Raw genomic sequence first — 16,981 nt, forward strand, 5'->3', positions numbered from 1 at the left:
TATTTTGGAGCTGCTTGGGACAGCAGGTTTGGAAAGTATATTGTTCCCTCCAGCATTATGGCTAACAGCAGATATACTGGGTGAATCTCAGCTTTCTGGAAACACTGGCTGGAACTTAAAACTTAGAGCTGTCGTTACGAATGAAATCTATGCATTCAGAATGAACTCTGATACCTCCACATACCTGCTCGGAGACCATGGCCTCTGGCATCCATCCACCTTATCGCTTCGACAATCCATCCATCTCTTTCATCTGTCCATCTATCTCCTGCACCTGTCCATATCACCTCCTCTTTTGTCCCCCTACAGCTCTCTGCTGTCCTCCCCGGTCTGTTGTCTTTGTTCATCTATCTCTCTGTCTCTTTTCCTCCTTCACATCTTCAGAGTTGCACTGTGCACCTATTTCTGCCCTGTGGCTAGGTTGCCACATTAGACCATCTCCTCTGTCCGTTTTTCACATGTCTTTTCCTCCTCTAGAATCCTCCTTCCTCTGCCAATATCCACTCTCTCTTTTTCTTTCCTAATTACCCCTTCAGGTTGCTCACATGCAGGTTAGGGTAGACCAGGAGGATGAGACGAATAGGCAGGCAGACTAGAGGGGAGCAACCCAACCCCTCAAAAAGTGGTTCCTGATGGGATCCTGCCTTCTATAACCTCCTCTCCTGGGCTAGAGGGAAAAGCACCCCCCTTTCTCATTTCCACTCATTCCCCCTGACTCTCTCCTATCTTTCTCCTTTCTCTTTCTCCTCTTTCTCTCTCTCTTTCCTTCTTTCTCCTGCTCCTCTTTATCTCTATTTCTAGAGTTAAGGTCCAGTACTTAGTAGTGGTAAAGAGCGACGTACTCTGGTGAGTCTTTAGATCTGGGATGGAGAGTTAGCAGTTCTTATGTGGGAGAATGGAGAACACGAGGTGAAGTGGAAGAGGAGATGCATGAGCATGCAAGTGGGAAGTCGGTCAAAAAGAAAAGAAGGGAGATGGGATGTGGATACGAGTGAGTCAATTGCTTAAAGCATCAATTGAGATTTTTATCTCCTTGCGGCTCCTGTGAGAGGATGGGCATACAGTGTCCTCCGCTGTGGCTGTAAGCTATAAATTTGGACTTTTGAACAATATACTAGTCAAGAGACCTTTTCCAACCTTTGCCAGCTTGGCCCACCTCCCTGGCTGGATTTGGGGCTGCAGCCAGCAGTGACCAGTGTTCAGAAACAGGCTTCTTCAACCTCCATTCTGTTTGGGTTTTGCTCTGGTTGACAAGAGACCACTGGTGTAACTGGAGCATATGACCAAGAAGCCCCTGTACCCTGCTATTAGTTCCCCCCGGGTCTAACGACTTTTCCCAATGATTGACTGGATGCAGAAGGCTGAGTGTAGTATCTCAGCAAATCACAGGAGTCTCCTCTCTTAAATCACTCCCCCGTCCCCTGCCTGCCTTCTCTCAGGATAACTGTCAGGCATCATCATCCTTCCTGAAACATCTCCATGGGGCCACCTGAGCAGGAGGATCAAGGGTTGGCTAGGAGTTGGGATGGGGACAGAGGCAAGGGGAAGGAAGGAAGACAAGAAGGAAAATATCCAACAGAAAACAAAAAACAATACTGACCTTGGAACAAAGTTGAGCTTGTAGGCTCATTTATTTCTAAACCGGGTGAGGGAGAGATGGAAGAGAACAATGAAAACACAGTATATATGCACTCAGACAGTATATATAAATAATTGTACACTGCTTCCCAGAGACACTGCCAAGTAAATAAGAAATGTCATGGGAGGACAATGGAAATGGGAGGAGGTGCAGTGGGAGAGACGGCAGTTATACTTCCTTAGCAAGATGCAGCAATGATAGTCATCGGTGCTGTGGGGTGACCCTTCCCTGCAGCCCTTCAAGTGCACCCTCAAAGACAGTACTATCAGGGTGATGGTCCAGGGGGCCGAGGAGACAGTCCGAATGGGCTTCAATTCCTCCCGACTGCTGGGTGGACCCCAGGTTTATGGTCAAGGCCAGTAGGCCCCACTGGCCCAGCAACTTCAGGGGGGGTGTAAAGAGGAGATAACTCAGAGGAGCAACCATGGAAACCCCAAGACACAGGGATGGGAGGCAATGACATGCCCCCATCAGGGCTAGGCTACTGAGGCTCAGGGTGGAGTGTCGGGCCTAGCTATGAGACTGCTGAAATGGCATGCTGGGAAGGGACAAGGAAGTCCTCCATGTCTGCTCACCCCCTCTGTGGTGCTGGGCTCAGGGTTCTTGCAGAGGGAGGAGGCACAATGGAAGATTCTACCCAGATCCTGCCAAAAGTATTCAACTGGCTGATTCTAATCTGGGTTTCCAGAGCTTAGAGGCCCATCACTGTGGTTTCTATCCTGTCCATGGGTCATGTGTCGATGAACCACTTTGGAGGTCAGTGAAATTCCAGAAGGTTGATGGAATTGCTGAGCTATCAAAATCCAGGAAGGGCAAATGCTGGGTCAGAGTGTCATGACACACTTAACTCTGTGTGTGTTTGGGTATGTGTGTGTTGATGGGTTTATTGGTGCACAGAGTTCTGAAAAGATCCACTGTGGCAAAGCTCCTCTGTCCTCAACCCTGAAGTCTGACTTGTTCATGACCCTCATTTTGGAATTTTCTTGGAACATTCAGTCCTTTTCCCTGAAGACTTCGCCTACCTTGAGCTAGTGAAATTGTTAACTCATTGTTAACCTTGATAACTCAGCATGGCTCAGTGGAAAGAGCACGCACGGGCTTTGGAGTCAGGGCTCATGAGTTCGAATCCCACTCTGCCACTTGTCGGCTGTGTGACTGTGGGCAAGTCACTTAACTTCTCTGTGCCTCAGTTCCCTCATCTGTAAAATGGGGATTAAGACTGTGAGCCCCACGTGGGACAACCTGATTCCCCTATGTCTATCCCAGCGCTTAGAACAGTGCTCGGCACATAGTAAGCGCTTAACAAATACCAACATTATTATTATTATTATAACTCAATGTAAACCGACCAGAAATAGGGGTTGGGTAGACATTCAAGGGTGGGCAAAGAGGAGCAGCTCAATCCTTTATGGCTCTGCCCCATCTCCTTATGCCAAGAAGGCACCAATCAAAAAGCAAGACCAAACCCAAGACTCTTCCCTCCCAACCCCATCCAACCTCACTCAGTACTTTGGAGATTGCACTGGGGGGAACACCATGGTGGGGAGAGAAAGCGATCTTGAAGTCGATATGTCATGGGTAAGGAGAGGGACAAAATGGCTACTCTGCAGGTTCAGGGCATTTTGCTCCCTGATCCCGGGACCAGGAGGGGTAGGGATGATGGAAAATATCAAACTCTTTTTATTCCTTCTCTTTCCTCACTTCTGGTAACTCTGACTAATTCTCTGCAGAGGACTCACCCAGTTGGAAGGGTTTCTTGTCATATAAATGCAGTGAGCGACTTTAAACTATGGCCACCCTCTGGGATCAGGGCAGAGGCTGGTGGCTTCAGGGATCACAAGAGGAAGCTCTGCTCATGGCACCTAGCCTCACTTAGCCATGAGCACCGGGGAGCACTGGTCCTTGTTCTCGGAGATTCAACAGTGACCAGGATCTTGACCTTGAAAGATGGATGCCTAATCTGTCTGGTCAGTGGTACAGATCCTCATTTGGGTCTACAGAACTAGCAGAGACCCCTGTAACCCCAAAGACAAAATGTAATCTTTATTCTGCAATAACAAGCTGACTTCCCCGAGACTCCCCATCTGGAAGCAACCCCAGGATTTGCTATGTACCATGCAAACCAAGAGCTGAGATCTGGCGTGTCCCCCCACATGCTCTCTCCCAGAACTGGATCCCAGGAGCCTCTCTGAGTAGGATGGTGGCCTTCTGGAGGTTGGGGGCAGTGTGTGAGCTGCTGGGAGCACTAGGTGATCCACAGGGAAGCACCTGAGAAAGGCCAGCAGCTCGCCCTCTAGTTCGCAGAAAGTACTTTCCCAGAAAAATAGCTGAGTTCCTTGGAAAGCCAGATTACACTTTTCACATCCCAAACCTCTTATATTGCTGTCGTCAAGCCAGCAACTGTGGGCATAACCAGCACTTCCCCTAGGAGCAGACGGGCAGTTGGTAAGGAGTGAGTCTTGAAGAGTCAAGGCTCTTCACCTCAGGGATGATGCAGGGGTGGTACTCAGGCACCTGCTCTGCCTGGACTGGGTAAAACTGGCCACTGATGCCTGTGACTGGACAAGCTATATGTGTGTCTCCAAGCTTTCCTCCCCAAACATAAACACATGAAAGTCAGGCATTGACTGTAAGATGTGATTCAGCTGGGGATAAGTTTTCCATTTGCTCTAGTTTCCCCTATTCAATGACTAATTGGAAGAGCCTGAATCCCTCTGGATTCTAGAATAAGCTCGAGCTTGGGCAGGTTAGAACCTGCTTAGGTCAAGGGCATGAGGCCGAGCCACCTTTGGTTCCCAGAAGACTCCTGGGCCTGGATCCTTTTGAAATGCTATCCTGTGTTGGGGTGGAACTCAAATTGTGTTTTAGTTTCCTGGTGGATGGAAACTGGTCCTGCCGCACTATATGACTGGGGAGGATAGATAAAGCAGGTCACAGAAGAGGGAGGGCAGCAATCCTAGGATATTCCTCCTGGGGACGGGTCAGGATTAGAGGATGTAGTGAGGCCAGTATATGGAAAAGCCAGGTCTGCAATGAACATGGAGTTGGACATCTCCTCACTACAAGAGACGAGTCATTGGCTTGGGCTAAGAATCACAGGATGGGAACCAAATGGCAGAGAGGCAGCATTCCCCTCCCCCAGGAGAAAGATGATGGACACCTTCCAATGAAGACCGAGGTGACTGGTGATTCATTCCCTCGTGTCTGGATGCTCACGCGGCACCTGGATCTTCCATTCATGCCCCAGTTCATAACCCAAAAATAAACAGATTAAATCCCAATCCAAAACCATATTACTCTTTCCCTCATTCTAGGGTGGTGAAACAGCCTCTATCATTTATATTCAAAGGCTCCTTTCCTCTCTTAGAATACCTCTTCTTTTCCCTTTCTGCTTGCCTCCCCAACTGTCTCCTCCCTTTCTTACTCCAACTCAGAGTATTGCTCTCTGCCTCCTCTCTCCCTCCCAACTTGCCCAGGCATTGACTCACCGAACAGCATGATGCTGGCATTGGTGTGGCCAAGCTTGTTGGAGGCTACGCAGGTGTAGTTCCCATAGTCGTGTTCAGAGACGTTGAAGAAGGTGAGGGTAGAAAAGAAGGGTCTGTTTTCAACTTTCATCCCCTTTTGATCTTCAACCAGCCTGAGACCAGCGGGAGAGAAGGAAAAGAAAGAAGAAAAAGGGAAATGGCTTTCAGTTCGCATGTGGGATTGAGATTGCAGAATCTCCTATTTCCTCCTCTCCTTTTGCCTCACCCCACTAAGAGTGTAAAAAACCCTCTTTCCTCTTCTCACATTCCCTTCTGTGTCTTCCTGACCTGATCCCTTTATTCTTCCCCGCTTCCAGGCCCACAGCATGTACATACATATCTGTAATTATTTATATTAATGTCCATCTCTCCTCCCTCTAGACTGTTAGCTCATTGTGGGCAAGGAATGCATCTGTTTATTATTGGAATGTATTCTCCCAAGTGCTTAGTACAGTGCTCTGCACACAGTAAATGCTCAATAAATACTACTGAATGAATGAATGAATGAAGCCTTCTCATTTATGGCTGGAGTCACCCTTGGGTTGCTTTTCATAAATACTGTTTCAGTTGATTTGCTGCCCAGGATTTCCTGGTCATTTCTGGGGATGTTCTCAGTCCAAAGCTACTTGATTCTGTCTTGTAGTGGGGGAAACAGGTTGGGTTGTAAGAGACTGGAGGCTCTGATCATCCTCTGACCCACCATCGCCATTCTTACTTTCCAGATGTGGTTGTTGTGGGATCCTTAAAGTATCACAATGTCTGATGGGTCCATTTATAAGTTGTGGGGCAAATCAGGACAATTCACATTCTGCGTCAACCTGACTTGCTCTCTTTATTCATCCCCCATCCCAGCCGCACAGCGCTTATGTAACATATCTGTAATTTAGTTATTCATATTAATGCCTGTCTTCCCACCCTAGACTGTAAGCTTGCTGTGGGCAGGGAATATGTCTGTCTATTGTACTCTCCCAAGCACTTAGAGAAGCAACGTGGCTCAGTGGAACGAACACGGGGTTGGGAGTCAGAGGTCATGGGTTATAGAGAAGCAGCGTGGCTCAGTGGAAAGAGCCTGGGCTTTGGAGTCAGAGGTCATGAGTTCAAATCCCGCCTCTGCCACTTGCCAGCTGTGTGACTGTGAGCAAGTCGCTTCACTTCTCTGTGCCTCGGTTACCTCATCTGTAAAATGGGGATGAAGTCTGTGAGCCCCATGTGGGACAACCTGATTCCCCTGTGTCTACCCCAGCACTTAGAACAGTGCTCTGCACATAGTAAGCGCTTAACAAATACCATCATTATTATTTTGTTAATGAATTGTACATCGCCTCGATTCTATTTAGTTGCCATTGTTTTTACGAGATGTTCTTCCCCTTGACTCTGTTTATTGCCCTTGTTCTTGTCTGTCTGTCTCCCCCGATTAGACTGTAAGCACATCAAACGGCAGGGACTGTCTTTATCTGTTGATGACTTGTTCATCCCAAGTGCTTAGTACAGTGCTTTGCACATAGTAAGTGCTCAATAAATACTATTGAATGAATTCTAATCCTGGATCCGTCACTTGTCAGCTGTGTGACTTTGGGCAAGTCACTTAACTTCTCTGTGCCTCAATTATCTTATCTGTAAATGAGGATTAAGACTCTGACCCCCACATGGGACAATCTGTTTGCCTTGAATCTCCCCCACTGCTTAGAAGAGTGCTTGGTTCATAGTAAGCACTTATCAGATGCCATCCTTATTAGTAGTAGTACAGTTCTCAGCACACAGTAAGCATTCAATAAATAGTCCCACTGCAGTAGTAGGAAATAGCACTTACTGAGCACCAGCTGGGTGCACTTCACTCTACCAAGTCCTTGAGAAGTTCAAAACAATCCAGTGACACATTTTCTGCCCTCAGGGGGAGCCAGACAAAAAAGCACAGGGCCTGGCACAGAGTAATTGCTTAAGAAATGCAATAATAATAATGATTATATTGACAAACAGAGATATCGAAATAATTTAAAGCACAATGGAGTAAGTGCAAATAGATACATGCTGAGATTGCAAAATTGTAAGATTTTTGAAGTCAGGGATCATGTGTACTAATAATACTGCCTTCTCTGAAGGAGTACAGTACTCTGCACATGGTAGGCTGTCAGTGAGTACACTTTATTGATTGCTAGATGTAGCTAATGGATTTTTATGATTTGGGCTGTTGGTAATTGATGGGAGGTGTCAGAATGGATTTGGGCTTCTGTTAAGAGAGGCTATCAGGTTTGGGATATCTTAGACCCCCACGTCCACTCTGTGAGTGTGCTGTTTGTTTCTATCTCAGTAGACTACTAGATCCTTCTGCTTCTGAGCTGGTTTACTGGTAATGACATTGAAGCCATGAATTTCAGCCCCTTAACTTGGGGCAAGGGGAACAGCTACAGCTAACTTGTTCCATTCATTGGAGATGAAAAGGAGCCAGAGAGGGAGCCAAGATGGCAGCTGCATCTCTTGCCCCCTGCCAGGAGAAGGAGGAAAGGGATGAAGATGGTCTTGCCACATTCTGTTTCTTACGAGACATCTGATGCAATGTGTCAGTGCTATGTTGTGGGGAGCTATCCGTCTGCCGTGTGCCTGCCATATCCCTCCGACTTGGCCCAGGTGCTTCACTGGGGACAAGAGGGGTGCAGAACTCTGGAAAGATAAGTGGTTTTGCCACTAGTCAGCTTTCAGTAGAATGTTGGGATTTTGGTATATTGGAGGTCCAGGAAGAGAAGACTTCCATCACCTCTACTCCCAAAATGAAGCTGTTATTGTCTTCTTGCTGCTGAGATGTCCAAAAAAGGCCTTATCCCACCTTAACCCACGAGCAGGGCCATATGATAGAGACACAATCAGAGGTAGGGTTCAGTTTCTTGAAATCAAGAGTCTGCAGAACACGTGACCACCTACGTGTGTCATTAATAATACAGAACCCACAGGCAACTGCACCAGAGGCAGCATCAGGCCATCCCTGAGCAGAGAATCATCCCAAAGAGGGCTCATGAAAATTACAGTTCAACTCCAGTAAGCAGGATAAAAAAAGAAGCCATGCAGAGTTCACCCACAACAGTATCTTCAGCTCTATTTGGCCTTCCTAATTTAGAAAGATTCTCAAGAGCAGGGACTCATCAATTAAATCAATCAAGATGCATCAATCAATCAGTTAATAATGGTGATACTTGTTAAGCATTTACTAAGTTTCAAGCAGTTTTCTGAGCGCTGGGGTTGGTACAAGCTAATTGAGTTGGACACAGTTTTACCCCTACATGGTGCTCATAGTCTTAATCCCCATTTCACAGATGAGGTAGCTGAGGTACAGAGAAGTTAAGTGACTTGCCCAAGGTCACCCAGAAGATAAGAGGCAGAGCCAGGATTAGAACCCAGATCCTTCTGACTCCCAGGCCCCATCTCTTTCTACTAAGCTATGTTATTGAGTGCCTACTATATGCAGGGCACTGTAGTAAGCACTTGGGAGAGAACAATACAAAAGACTAGGTAGACGTGTTGCCTGCTAACATGGAGACAACAGACTCAAGAGGCAGACAAGCATCAAATGAATTACAGTGGTCATATATAGGGTTTGGTCTCTCAGAATCAAGAGTCTGCAGAACACATGCCCACTCTTCTTGTGACACTAAGAAGACAGAATATATCCTAGGGCTGGGGTTGTGGAATGAAAATCGCAGTGCTTGAGGGTTACAGTCCCAAGTACATAGGTGACGTGGAAGGGAGGATAAATGAAAGTGAGGATTTAATCGAGGAAGTCCTCTGAAAGGAAATATTTTTTTTGTAGGGCTTTGGAGATAGGGGGCATGGTGGTCTGTCAATTCTGAATGTAAGGAGTTCCAGCCCAAAGGAATAACTTTCTTGGATTCTATTTTCCCAGCCAACTTACTGTCAATCAATCAATGGTATTATTGAGTACATTCTGGGTGCAGACCACTGTATTAAGTACTTAGCAGAATGGCTTAATGGATAGAGCACAGACCTGGGAATCAGAAGGACCTGGGTTCTAATACCGGTTCTGCCACATATCTGCTGGGTGATTTGGGGCAAGTCACTTAACTTCTCTGAGCCTCAGTCACCTCAGCAGTAAAATGGGGATTAAGACTGTGAGCCCCATGTGGGATAGGGCTGTGTCCAACCTGATTATCTTTTATCTACCATAGTGCTTAGAAAAGTGCTTGGCACATAGTAAGTGCTTAACAAATACCATTATCATCATTATAATTATTATTGTCTAGGCCTCAGTTACCTCCTCTGAAAATGAGGATTAAGAGCGTGAGCCCTATGTGGGACAGGGACCGTGTCCAACTTGATTAATTTTTATCTACTCCAATGCTTAGATAAGTGTTTGACACATAGTAAGCACTTATCAAATGACACAATTATTATTATTATTTTTATGAAACAGAGTTGGTAGGCATATTTCCTGCCCACAGTGCGCTTCTATGCTGCAGTCCCTTAGGTAGGTTGATAATTTCTTTGGGGTGGGGATTTTGTCTACTAAAGCCATTGTACTCTCCCAAGTGCTTAGTACATTGCTCTGCACCTAGTAAATGTTCAATAAATCCTGCTGCTTGAATGACTGAAGATTGATGATTCACCAAGCACGTGCTTATTTTGTGCTTTGATGTGATGATGATAATGTGATTGTGATGAAAGGAGGTAAAAACTCTGTTGCGAAAAGCTGGTCAGGAATCAACATCTTAAAAGAATAATGTGACTCTGTTCCCAGATTCCATTGTTTTACTCAAGAACTTGAGGGTCAATTACCCATGATTTCATTCACCCTTCTTTCCTCCTTGTGTTGGAGACAAGGAACATGTATCATTCCCCTCATTTCACAGGTGGGGAGACTAAGGACAGGAAGCCTGCAGGATCCCCTCTCAGTCTACTGGGGAGATAAACTGGCAGCGGCATCTATTAGATGGGGAATGAAATTAGGGAGAGAGGGGCCCTCATCTTAATTTCTATACTACTTGAGAAAAGGTCCTTTCACCAGCACAAATCAGTTTGCTCAGATAAGCACTGAAGGATGAACTGGGGGGTAGGGGAGATTCAGTTCCTGGAGTGTATCCAGCTTAGGTGTTTAAGCGAGAATATCCGGCCAGGATCCTGATCCAAGGAGAACTTATATCTGACAGCTGCTTCTGCTTTTGACAGACTTTGGGTGACCATGTTGTCTATGAGTTTTAAAATGTAGGTTGCATCTACCCTGCCTCACCTGGGAGATAGGTTCTGGTTGCATGGTGGGAGGGAGGTTAAAGGTTGATGTTTCTGGAATTTCTCTGACTCAACCCAGCAAGGGGGTGCCAATCAGTGCTTTGGAATGCTGGGCTGTTCCTGAAATTATGGCGTTTCCTCTGTCAAGCCAGTCCCTTCCACTGTTTACCCCTCCCCAACCAAAGGCTTTTTCCTTTGAACTTGCATTTCTGGCTAAACTTTCCCTGAAGGAGATTGCTCCCTAGTAATGAACATTCTTGGCTTCTCTTTCACACTGATCCACAACTTGAACAGTGACAGGGCACCACAGAGCTCTTCAGTTCTGTATTTGAAAGATGGTGACATTGACCTGTCTGGAAAATATCTTAGCCCAAACAGAAAAATGAAAATGGAGACTGGGCTCGTTTTTCTTTGTGGCTTCCTCCGCCACATCCACTGTGGCTCCCTCTTCCCCTAATTATGACTCCCGGCTTTCTGACTGCCTTCCAGACTCCTTCAGTAAACAGAATCTTCTTCCCGCCGACGCACTGGACAACCCGTGGAGAGCTCATTGACATGAGTCGCTTTGCAGGTGCCGGTGACGTTCTTGTGAAGTTGCATGGCAGGGGAAGATTCAACTCCATCCAAATGCAGGGAAATGGAAATAAATAACTTATGGCTAAAAAGGAGGCAGGGCCAGATCAACTGAGGGGAAGAGTAGAGTAGTTGCCAAAGGAATAATTTCACTGATGAAGAGATAACAGAAGCCGAGGACAGTGGCCTTTAGGAAATCTTCAGAGTACTGATATCTTACTCTTGACTCCAGGGAAAAAAGCAGCAAATGGAACTACCTCTCCCACGGAGACCCCTGCCCTCTGCCTGAAGACCCTCTCTTCCATTCTCACCTTCTGGTCCTGATTATCTGTCACTTATTTCCATCCCCAGTGTCTGTCTGGATCTTTTTCTTTCATTTCATTTCCTTTCCTTTCCATTCCTTTTTTTTTATTATTTGAGTTGCCTTTTTTCCTAGGCTTTTGGCAAGAGTCAGACAGTAGTTAGGCAGTGAAAATGAGTTACTGGGAATCAGTCTTCTAAGTCAACTTCACTGTGGGCTCCTAGGCCCCAGATCAGTAAACTCACTTCCTTGTGCCTCAGTTTTCCCACAGTTGCCCTAACATCCATCCTCATAGTTATTGTTGGACTTTCTAAAATCTCTAGCTTTTATCTTTAACACTTCTTCATGGATCTATTTTCTATGAATCTGTTCAGATTTTGCTTGAACTTTCTTACTTCTGGGACTTGGCTTCTACCAGCCTTACCATTTCCAATTAATCAGTCCATGGTATTTTATTGAGCCCTTACTGTGTGCAGAGCACTGTATTAAGTTCTCAGGGAAGTACTATACAACACAGTTGGTAGATTTGATCCCTGCCCAAAAGGAGCTCCCTGTCAACAGGAATTAAAATAGATTAGGGATAGAAGAAATAGTAATTTCCCTATTGAATCCCACGAAGACCCTTGGATCCACAAATGCCTCCAGATCTTTTTTAAATTTTCAAACGAACCTTGTGATTATTTTTGCCTTCCCCTTGTTCCAGAAGCAATGAATTCACAAGGTTCTCCTTCCTATGGAATGGATGGGCGGGAAGCCAAAGAGGGACGGGGGGGAATGCTAGATACACTCTGCCCTTACAAGTCATGCTACCTAAGATTGAGGCTGACATTTTGTGATGGTTGTCTTCTTTGGTGACCTGCGGCTCCTCTTCCAGAAGGATAAGCCAGAGAGAGTGCAGGCCAGGGGATAAGTGAGGGGGTGAGACTGGCCTTGCTGGGTCCAACAGTGTATTAAAGTGATGTTAATAGAACACCAAGCATCTTATCATCTTTGCTGCGCAGAGCACCTGAGTATGACTCAGGGACTTTGTGTTTCTCTTGTCTATTCTTCCAGAGCATCCTCTCCCCTTGAATTAATTGCTTCTTTATACCCAGGCTCAGTTACCTTACCTCTAAAATGGACTACGCCAAGATGGAGCTGATGGAAACTGGGGCAGGAAATAAACATTATATTATTTACTGGCAATATTAATGAACATAGCAGATAAGGCTTGGAATTAGTTTGTCACTCTCTAGATAGATAGTATGGAAAAGTATCCTGGACATGCTAGATTTTTTTCAGCCACTCCCACCCACATAAAAAAGAAGCTCATGTTCAGTAGCATCTCTGAATCCAAAGAATGTTATGCATGTCAAAGTAGGAAATCCTGGTTCTATTTCCAGCTTCACCACTGACCTGCCATGTGACCTCATCCTCTGGGCCTCAGTTTTCTCATCTTTAAAATGGGGATAATCTTATCCTGTGTTCCCTATCTCCTAGATCATGAACCTTGTGCGGAACAAGGGCCTTGTCTGATCTGATTTTCTTGTATTACTTCTGCCCTTTGCATGGTGCTTGGCACTAAGTAAATAATGGTGATATTTATTAATCTCATACTATGTGCCAGGCACTCTACTTAACTCTGGGGTCCATTCAAGATAATCAGGTCAGACACAGTCCCTGACCCAAGTGGGACACACTGTCTAAATAGGAGGGGAAAAAGAAGTAAGGACTCAATAAATATGATAATAAAATACCAGGCAGGCCGGTGTGTGCATACAGGAGAGTCCAATTCAAACTTTTCAATTTTCACTTCAGAAGATCAAAAAACTCCTATTTTCTATTTGAAAAAGTAAAAGCCAAGCCCCTTGGTGAGTTACTGCACAGTGTATGATAAAATATTTATTTATGGTTGGCTTCATATCTTTTCCACCACGCCCCTTTCTCCAGTTCCCTCTCCCCTGTGTCTGTTTCTCAGGCATTTTTTGTCTCAGCTCCTTTCCCTACCCCTCAATAACAAGGGAGCTTCAGGGCCTCCAGGTGGAATACTCCTTTTTTTTTCTCTTTATGGAAATGGTCTGATTCAGAGCAGAGGTCTGTTCTTACCCTTAGGTACCTGTTCCTCCAATCTTAAAATAGCTATTTGATAACAGTGATTGTCAAGTTTCCTGGCTTTACTGGCACTGTTGAACCCCTCTCTGACCTGCTACTTTGTAACTCTTAACAGTGCTAATCTTCAGTGAATCACAACAAATGTCCCAATCACGCCTACACCAATTGTCAGTTCAAGGGACTATTTTTCCTCCTTTTTCTCCTTCAGTGAAAGGAGACCACAGCCACAAATGCTGGGCTAAATCAGGTCCCTCACGCTTTTGTATCCTGCCACTACTAGTCTGTGCAACTGAACTGCAGCTCTGATAACAAACTCTGATTTGTTAGACACACTTGAAGGCCCCTTCACAATTCTTCACCCTTCGAAATGACCTTGCAAGTAGTTCAGAAGCATTTGGACCTGGAGAATTTTTGACTGGCCCAAAAAGCCATACTGCTCAATTCTTGGAATGATTCATCTGATGTCTGTCTCCAACCCTAATGGGAAGTATTAGTGAGGCAGATGGCATTTTGTGATTCCAGGTGGCCTTTCAGGGCCTACAGCAAGCTTTCTGGAAGGACCTGGCCCTGTGGGCCTGTAACAATTTGCAAGGGAGCTTGAAAAGTTCACTTCCTAAAGCCAAAGCAAAGGGTTGGGTCCATAAATTCTACTAAGTAGGGAAGTGAGGAAAACAAGAATTTTCTTGGAGTTACCTCTTCCGAGAATCAATCATATTTACTGAGCACTTACTATGTGCAGAGCACTCTACTAGGGGCCTTCCCTGACCAAGATCTCCTTTCCTTTTCTTCCACTCCCTTCTGTGCCACCGACTTGCTCCCTTTATTCATTCCCCACCTCAGCCCCACAGCACTTATGTATACATCTTTAATAAATGTATTTATATTAATGTCTGTTTCCCCTTTTAGCCTATAAGCTTGATGTGGGCAGGGAATGTGTCTTTTTATTGCTGTATTGTACTCTCCCTTGTGGTTAGTACAGAAGCAGTGTCGCTTAGTTGAAAGAGCATGGGCTTGGGAGTCAGAGGTTGTGAGGTCTAATCCGGCCTCTGCCACTTGTCAGCTGTGTGACTTTGGGCAAATCACTTAAGTTCTCTATGCTTCAGTTACCTCATCTATAAAATGGGGGTGAAGCCAGGGAGCCCCACGTGGGACAACCTGATTACCTTATATAATAATAATGTTGGTATTTGTTAAGCGCTTACTATGTGCAGAGCACTGTTCTAAGCGCTGGGGTAGACACAGGGGAATCAGGTTGTCCCACGTGGGGCTCACAGTCTTCATCCTCATTTTACAGATGAGGTAACTGAGGCACAGAGAAGTTAAGTGACTTGCCCACAGTCACACAGCTGACAGGTGGCAGAGTTGGGATTCGAACTCATGAGCTCTGACTCCAAAGCCCAGGCTCTTTCCACTGAGCCACGCTGCTTCTCTACCCTAATGCTTAGAACATTGCTAGGCACATAGTAAGCCCTTAACAAATACCATTATTATTATTATTATCATTAAAACACATGATTGACTGACTGGTTGATTATTGTATTTGGTAGTTCTGTTCTCCATGAGGAGCCAGAACTTGTGCCTGTCCTGGGTTGATTTCACTTACTTTTTGTCATCCTTGAACCACTGGAACTGAGCGGCAGGAACTGCAGAGGCTCCACACTGTAATGTTCCTTTCTGTCCCACGGGAACTCCCGTGCCCTTAGCGTCAGAAATGAATGGTGGATCTGTAGAGACAGGACATGTGACAATTGTCCAGAGATTGCCTTGATACCTGCCCTCTCTTTTCTTCTTCAGTCTCTTCGCTGACTCCCTTTTACCCTTATCTCTCAAGCCAGGGCTTGGAGGTGGAAACAACCCAACGGAAGGGACGTGGCCTTATTACCGGCTGGTTCTTTCCCCTAGATGGAAGCTTCACAACCCTAAAGCCATAACTTCACTGGTCAAATGTCCAGAGGATCCACTGGTTCTTCAAGAAGCTAATTGGGCCTGAATCAACACCTACCCAAAGACCATGGGTTGCCAGTGAATGCCATGAGCTCTAGGGAGAACAATGATTTTCAACAAGGGTGGTGTTGGGGGGAAATTCTCTAGAATGTGGGACCCAGGAGGTGGGAGAGGAGAGGAAACGCACCTCCCACAGATCCAAATGAAGACCCCTGAATCTACCCCTCAGCTCCGGTGGCCAGAACTGACCCGAGTCCAGGGAAACTATAGAATTCTAATTGCACAATCTCTTTGAGGACTCCTCAAATAAGTATTCCACCTCCATGAAATTAACCTTTCTCAGTGATTGCTTAATGAAAAGCCAGCTTCACCATGGTTGAACGAGAAAGCAAAACCAGGTGCTCACATGGAAAGGGGGTGGAGCCAGGAGGCGAGTGCTCCAGGGGCCTGCAAAGCCACAGATTCAGTCTGTGTCACTCCACCGTATCTACCCCCTCCGGGAGGGCAGTGGATGCTCTCTGCAAACTCTTTCAAACCTGGGGGTCAAAAATTGTCTGCTGAAGCTAAGTCAAAGCTACAGGAAGGAGAACAGGATTCTGGGAGAGGAAATTGTCTTGCTTCCCTCAAGGTTATAGACCTGGCCTCAACATGGCTTTTCCCAAAAGTCCCTGGGAAGGTGAGGTGTTTTCCATTTCTTCTTCTAAACCCTCTTCCCTTGGTGGTTCCTGTGAGTCCAGAGGTACTGAAGGCCTGGAGTGTCTGTTGGGAATGGGGTGTTTCTGTGAATGGCAGAGATGGGCTTTGTGTGGTTCTCAGTCAAGTGTGGTGTCTGCCAGTCAGAGACTCACTCGGTAATTCAGCACTCACAACACTCATCAATCTGAACAGGGTTTGTCAGAGGTGTCATGGGGGAAACCAAACAAGTCCCTTCACTGAGGGAAGACAGCGCTCATTTGGCTCAGAAGGGGCTTGGGGAAATGCTTACTAATGGGAGGAGGGGAAGAATCCGACCCTGAGCAAAATGGAGCTTTCTTCCCCATAAGATTTAGAAAAACTTTTCCATTTCCCCATCATCTCTTCCCTCTCTCCTCACACAGTCAGGTAATAATTGTGGTCTTCACTAAGTGCTTGCTGTGTGCCAAGCATTGTACTAAGCACTAGGGTAGGTGCAGATCAGGCACAGTTTTTTCCCACATGGGACTCGCTGTCTAAGTTGGAAGGAGAACAGGTATTTAATCCCCATTTTACAATTGAGGAGACTGAGGAACAGAGAAGTTAACTGACTTACCCAAGGTCACACAGCAGGCAAGTGGCAGAGCCAGGATTAGAGCCCTGGTCCCCTGACTCCCAGGCCTGTGCTCTTCCACTAGGGCACACTGTGAAAAGAACACAGGACTGGGAATCAGGAGACCTGAATTCTAATTCCAGCTCTGCCACTGGCCTGCTGTGTGGCTTTGGGCAAGTCATTTAACTTCTTTGGACCTCTATTTCCTCATCGGTAAAATGGGGATAAGATTGTTAGCCCCATGCAGAATAGGGACCTTGTCCATCCTCATTACCTTCTACCTACCCCAATGCTTAGTACATTTTAAGCACTTAATAAACACCACAATTATTGGGTCCCCATGTCCTGCTAGAGAGATGTGAAGGGGGTGGGCACACCACTGTTGATTC

General features: G+C 46.0%; 1 protein-coding gene across 5 annotated transcripts in view; it reads right to left on the minus strand.

The window, feature by feature from the left end:
• Positions 1-16,981, minus strand: part of NTM (neurotrimin) — a 1,126,386-nt gene that overhangs the window by 24,536 nt on the left and 1,084,869 nt on the right. For 3 of the 5 annotated variants that reach the window (XM_029075997.2, XM_029076001.2, XM_029075998.2), the window contains 3 exons: positions 14,967-15,087; positions 5,128-5,279; positions 1,601-1,636 (listed from right to left, as the gene is read on the minus strand). In XM_029075997.2, the coding sequence (XP_028931830.1) occupies positions 1,601-1,636; positions 5,128-5,279; positions 14,967-15,087 (309 nt within the window). The remainder of the gene's footprint in view (positions 1-1,600; positions 1,637-5,127; positions 5,280-14,966; positions 15,088-16,981) is intronic. The other 2 variants (XM_029076000.2, XM_029075999.2) reach the window with 1 other exon arrangement.

This window comes from Ornithorhynchus anatinus, chromosome 11 (assembly GCF_004115215.2).
Source record: "Ornithorhynchus anatinus isolate Pmale09 chromosome 11, mOrnAna1.pri.v4, whole genome shotgun sequence".
Taxonomy (NCBI): Eukaryota; Metazoa; Chordata; class Mammalia; order Monotremata; family Ornithorhynchidae; genus Ornithorhynchus; species Ornithorhynchus anatinus.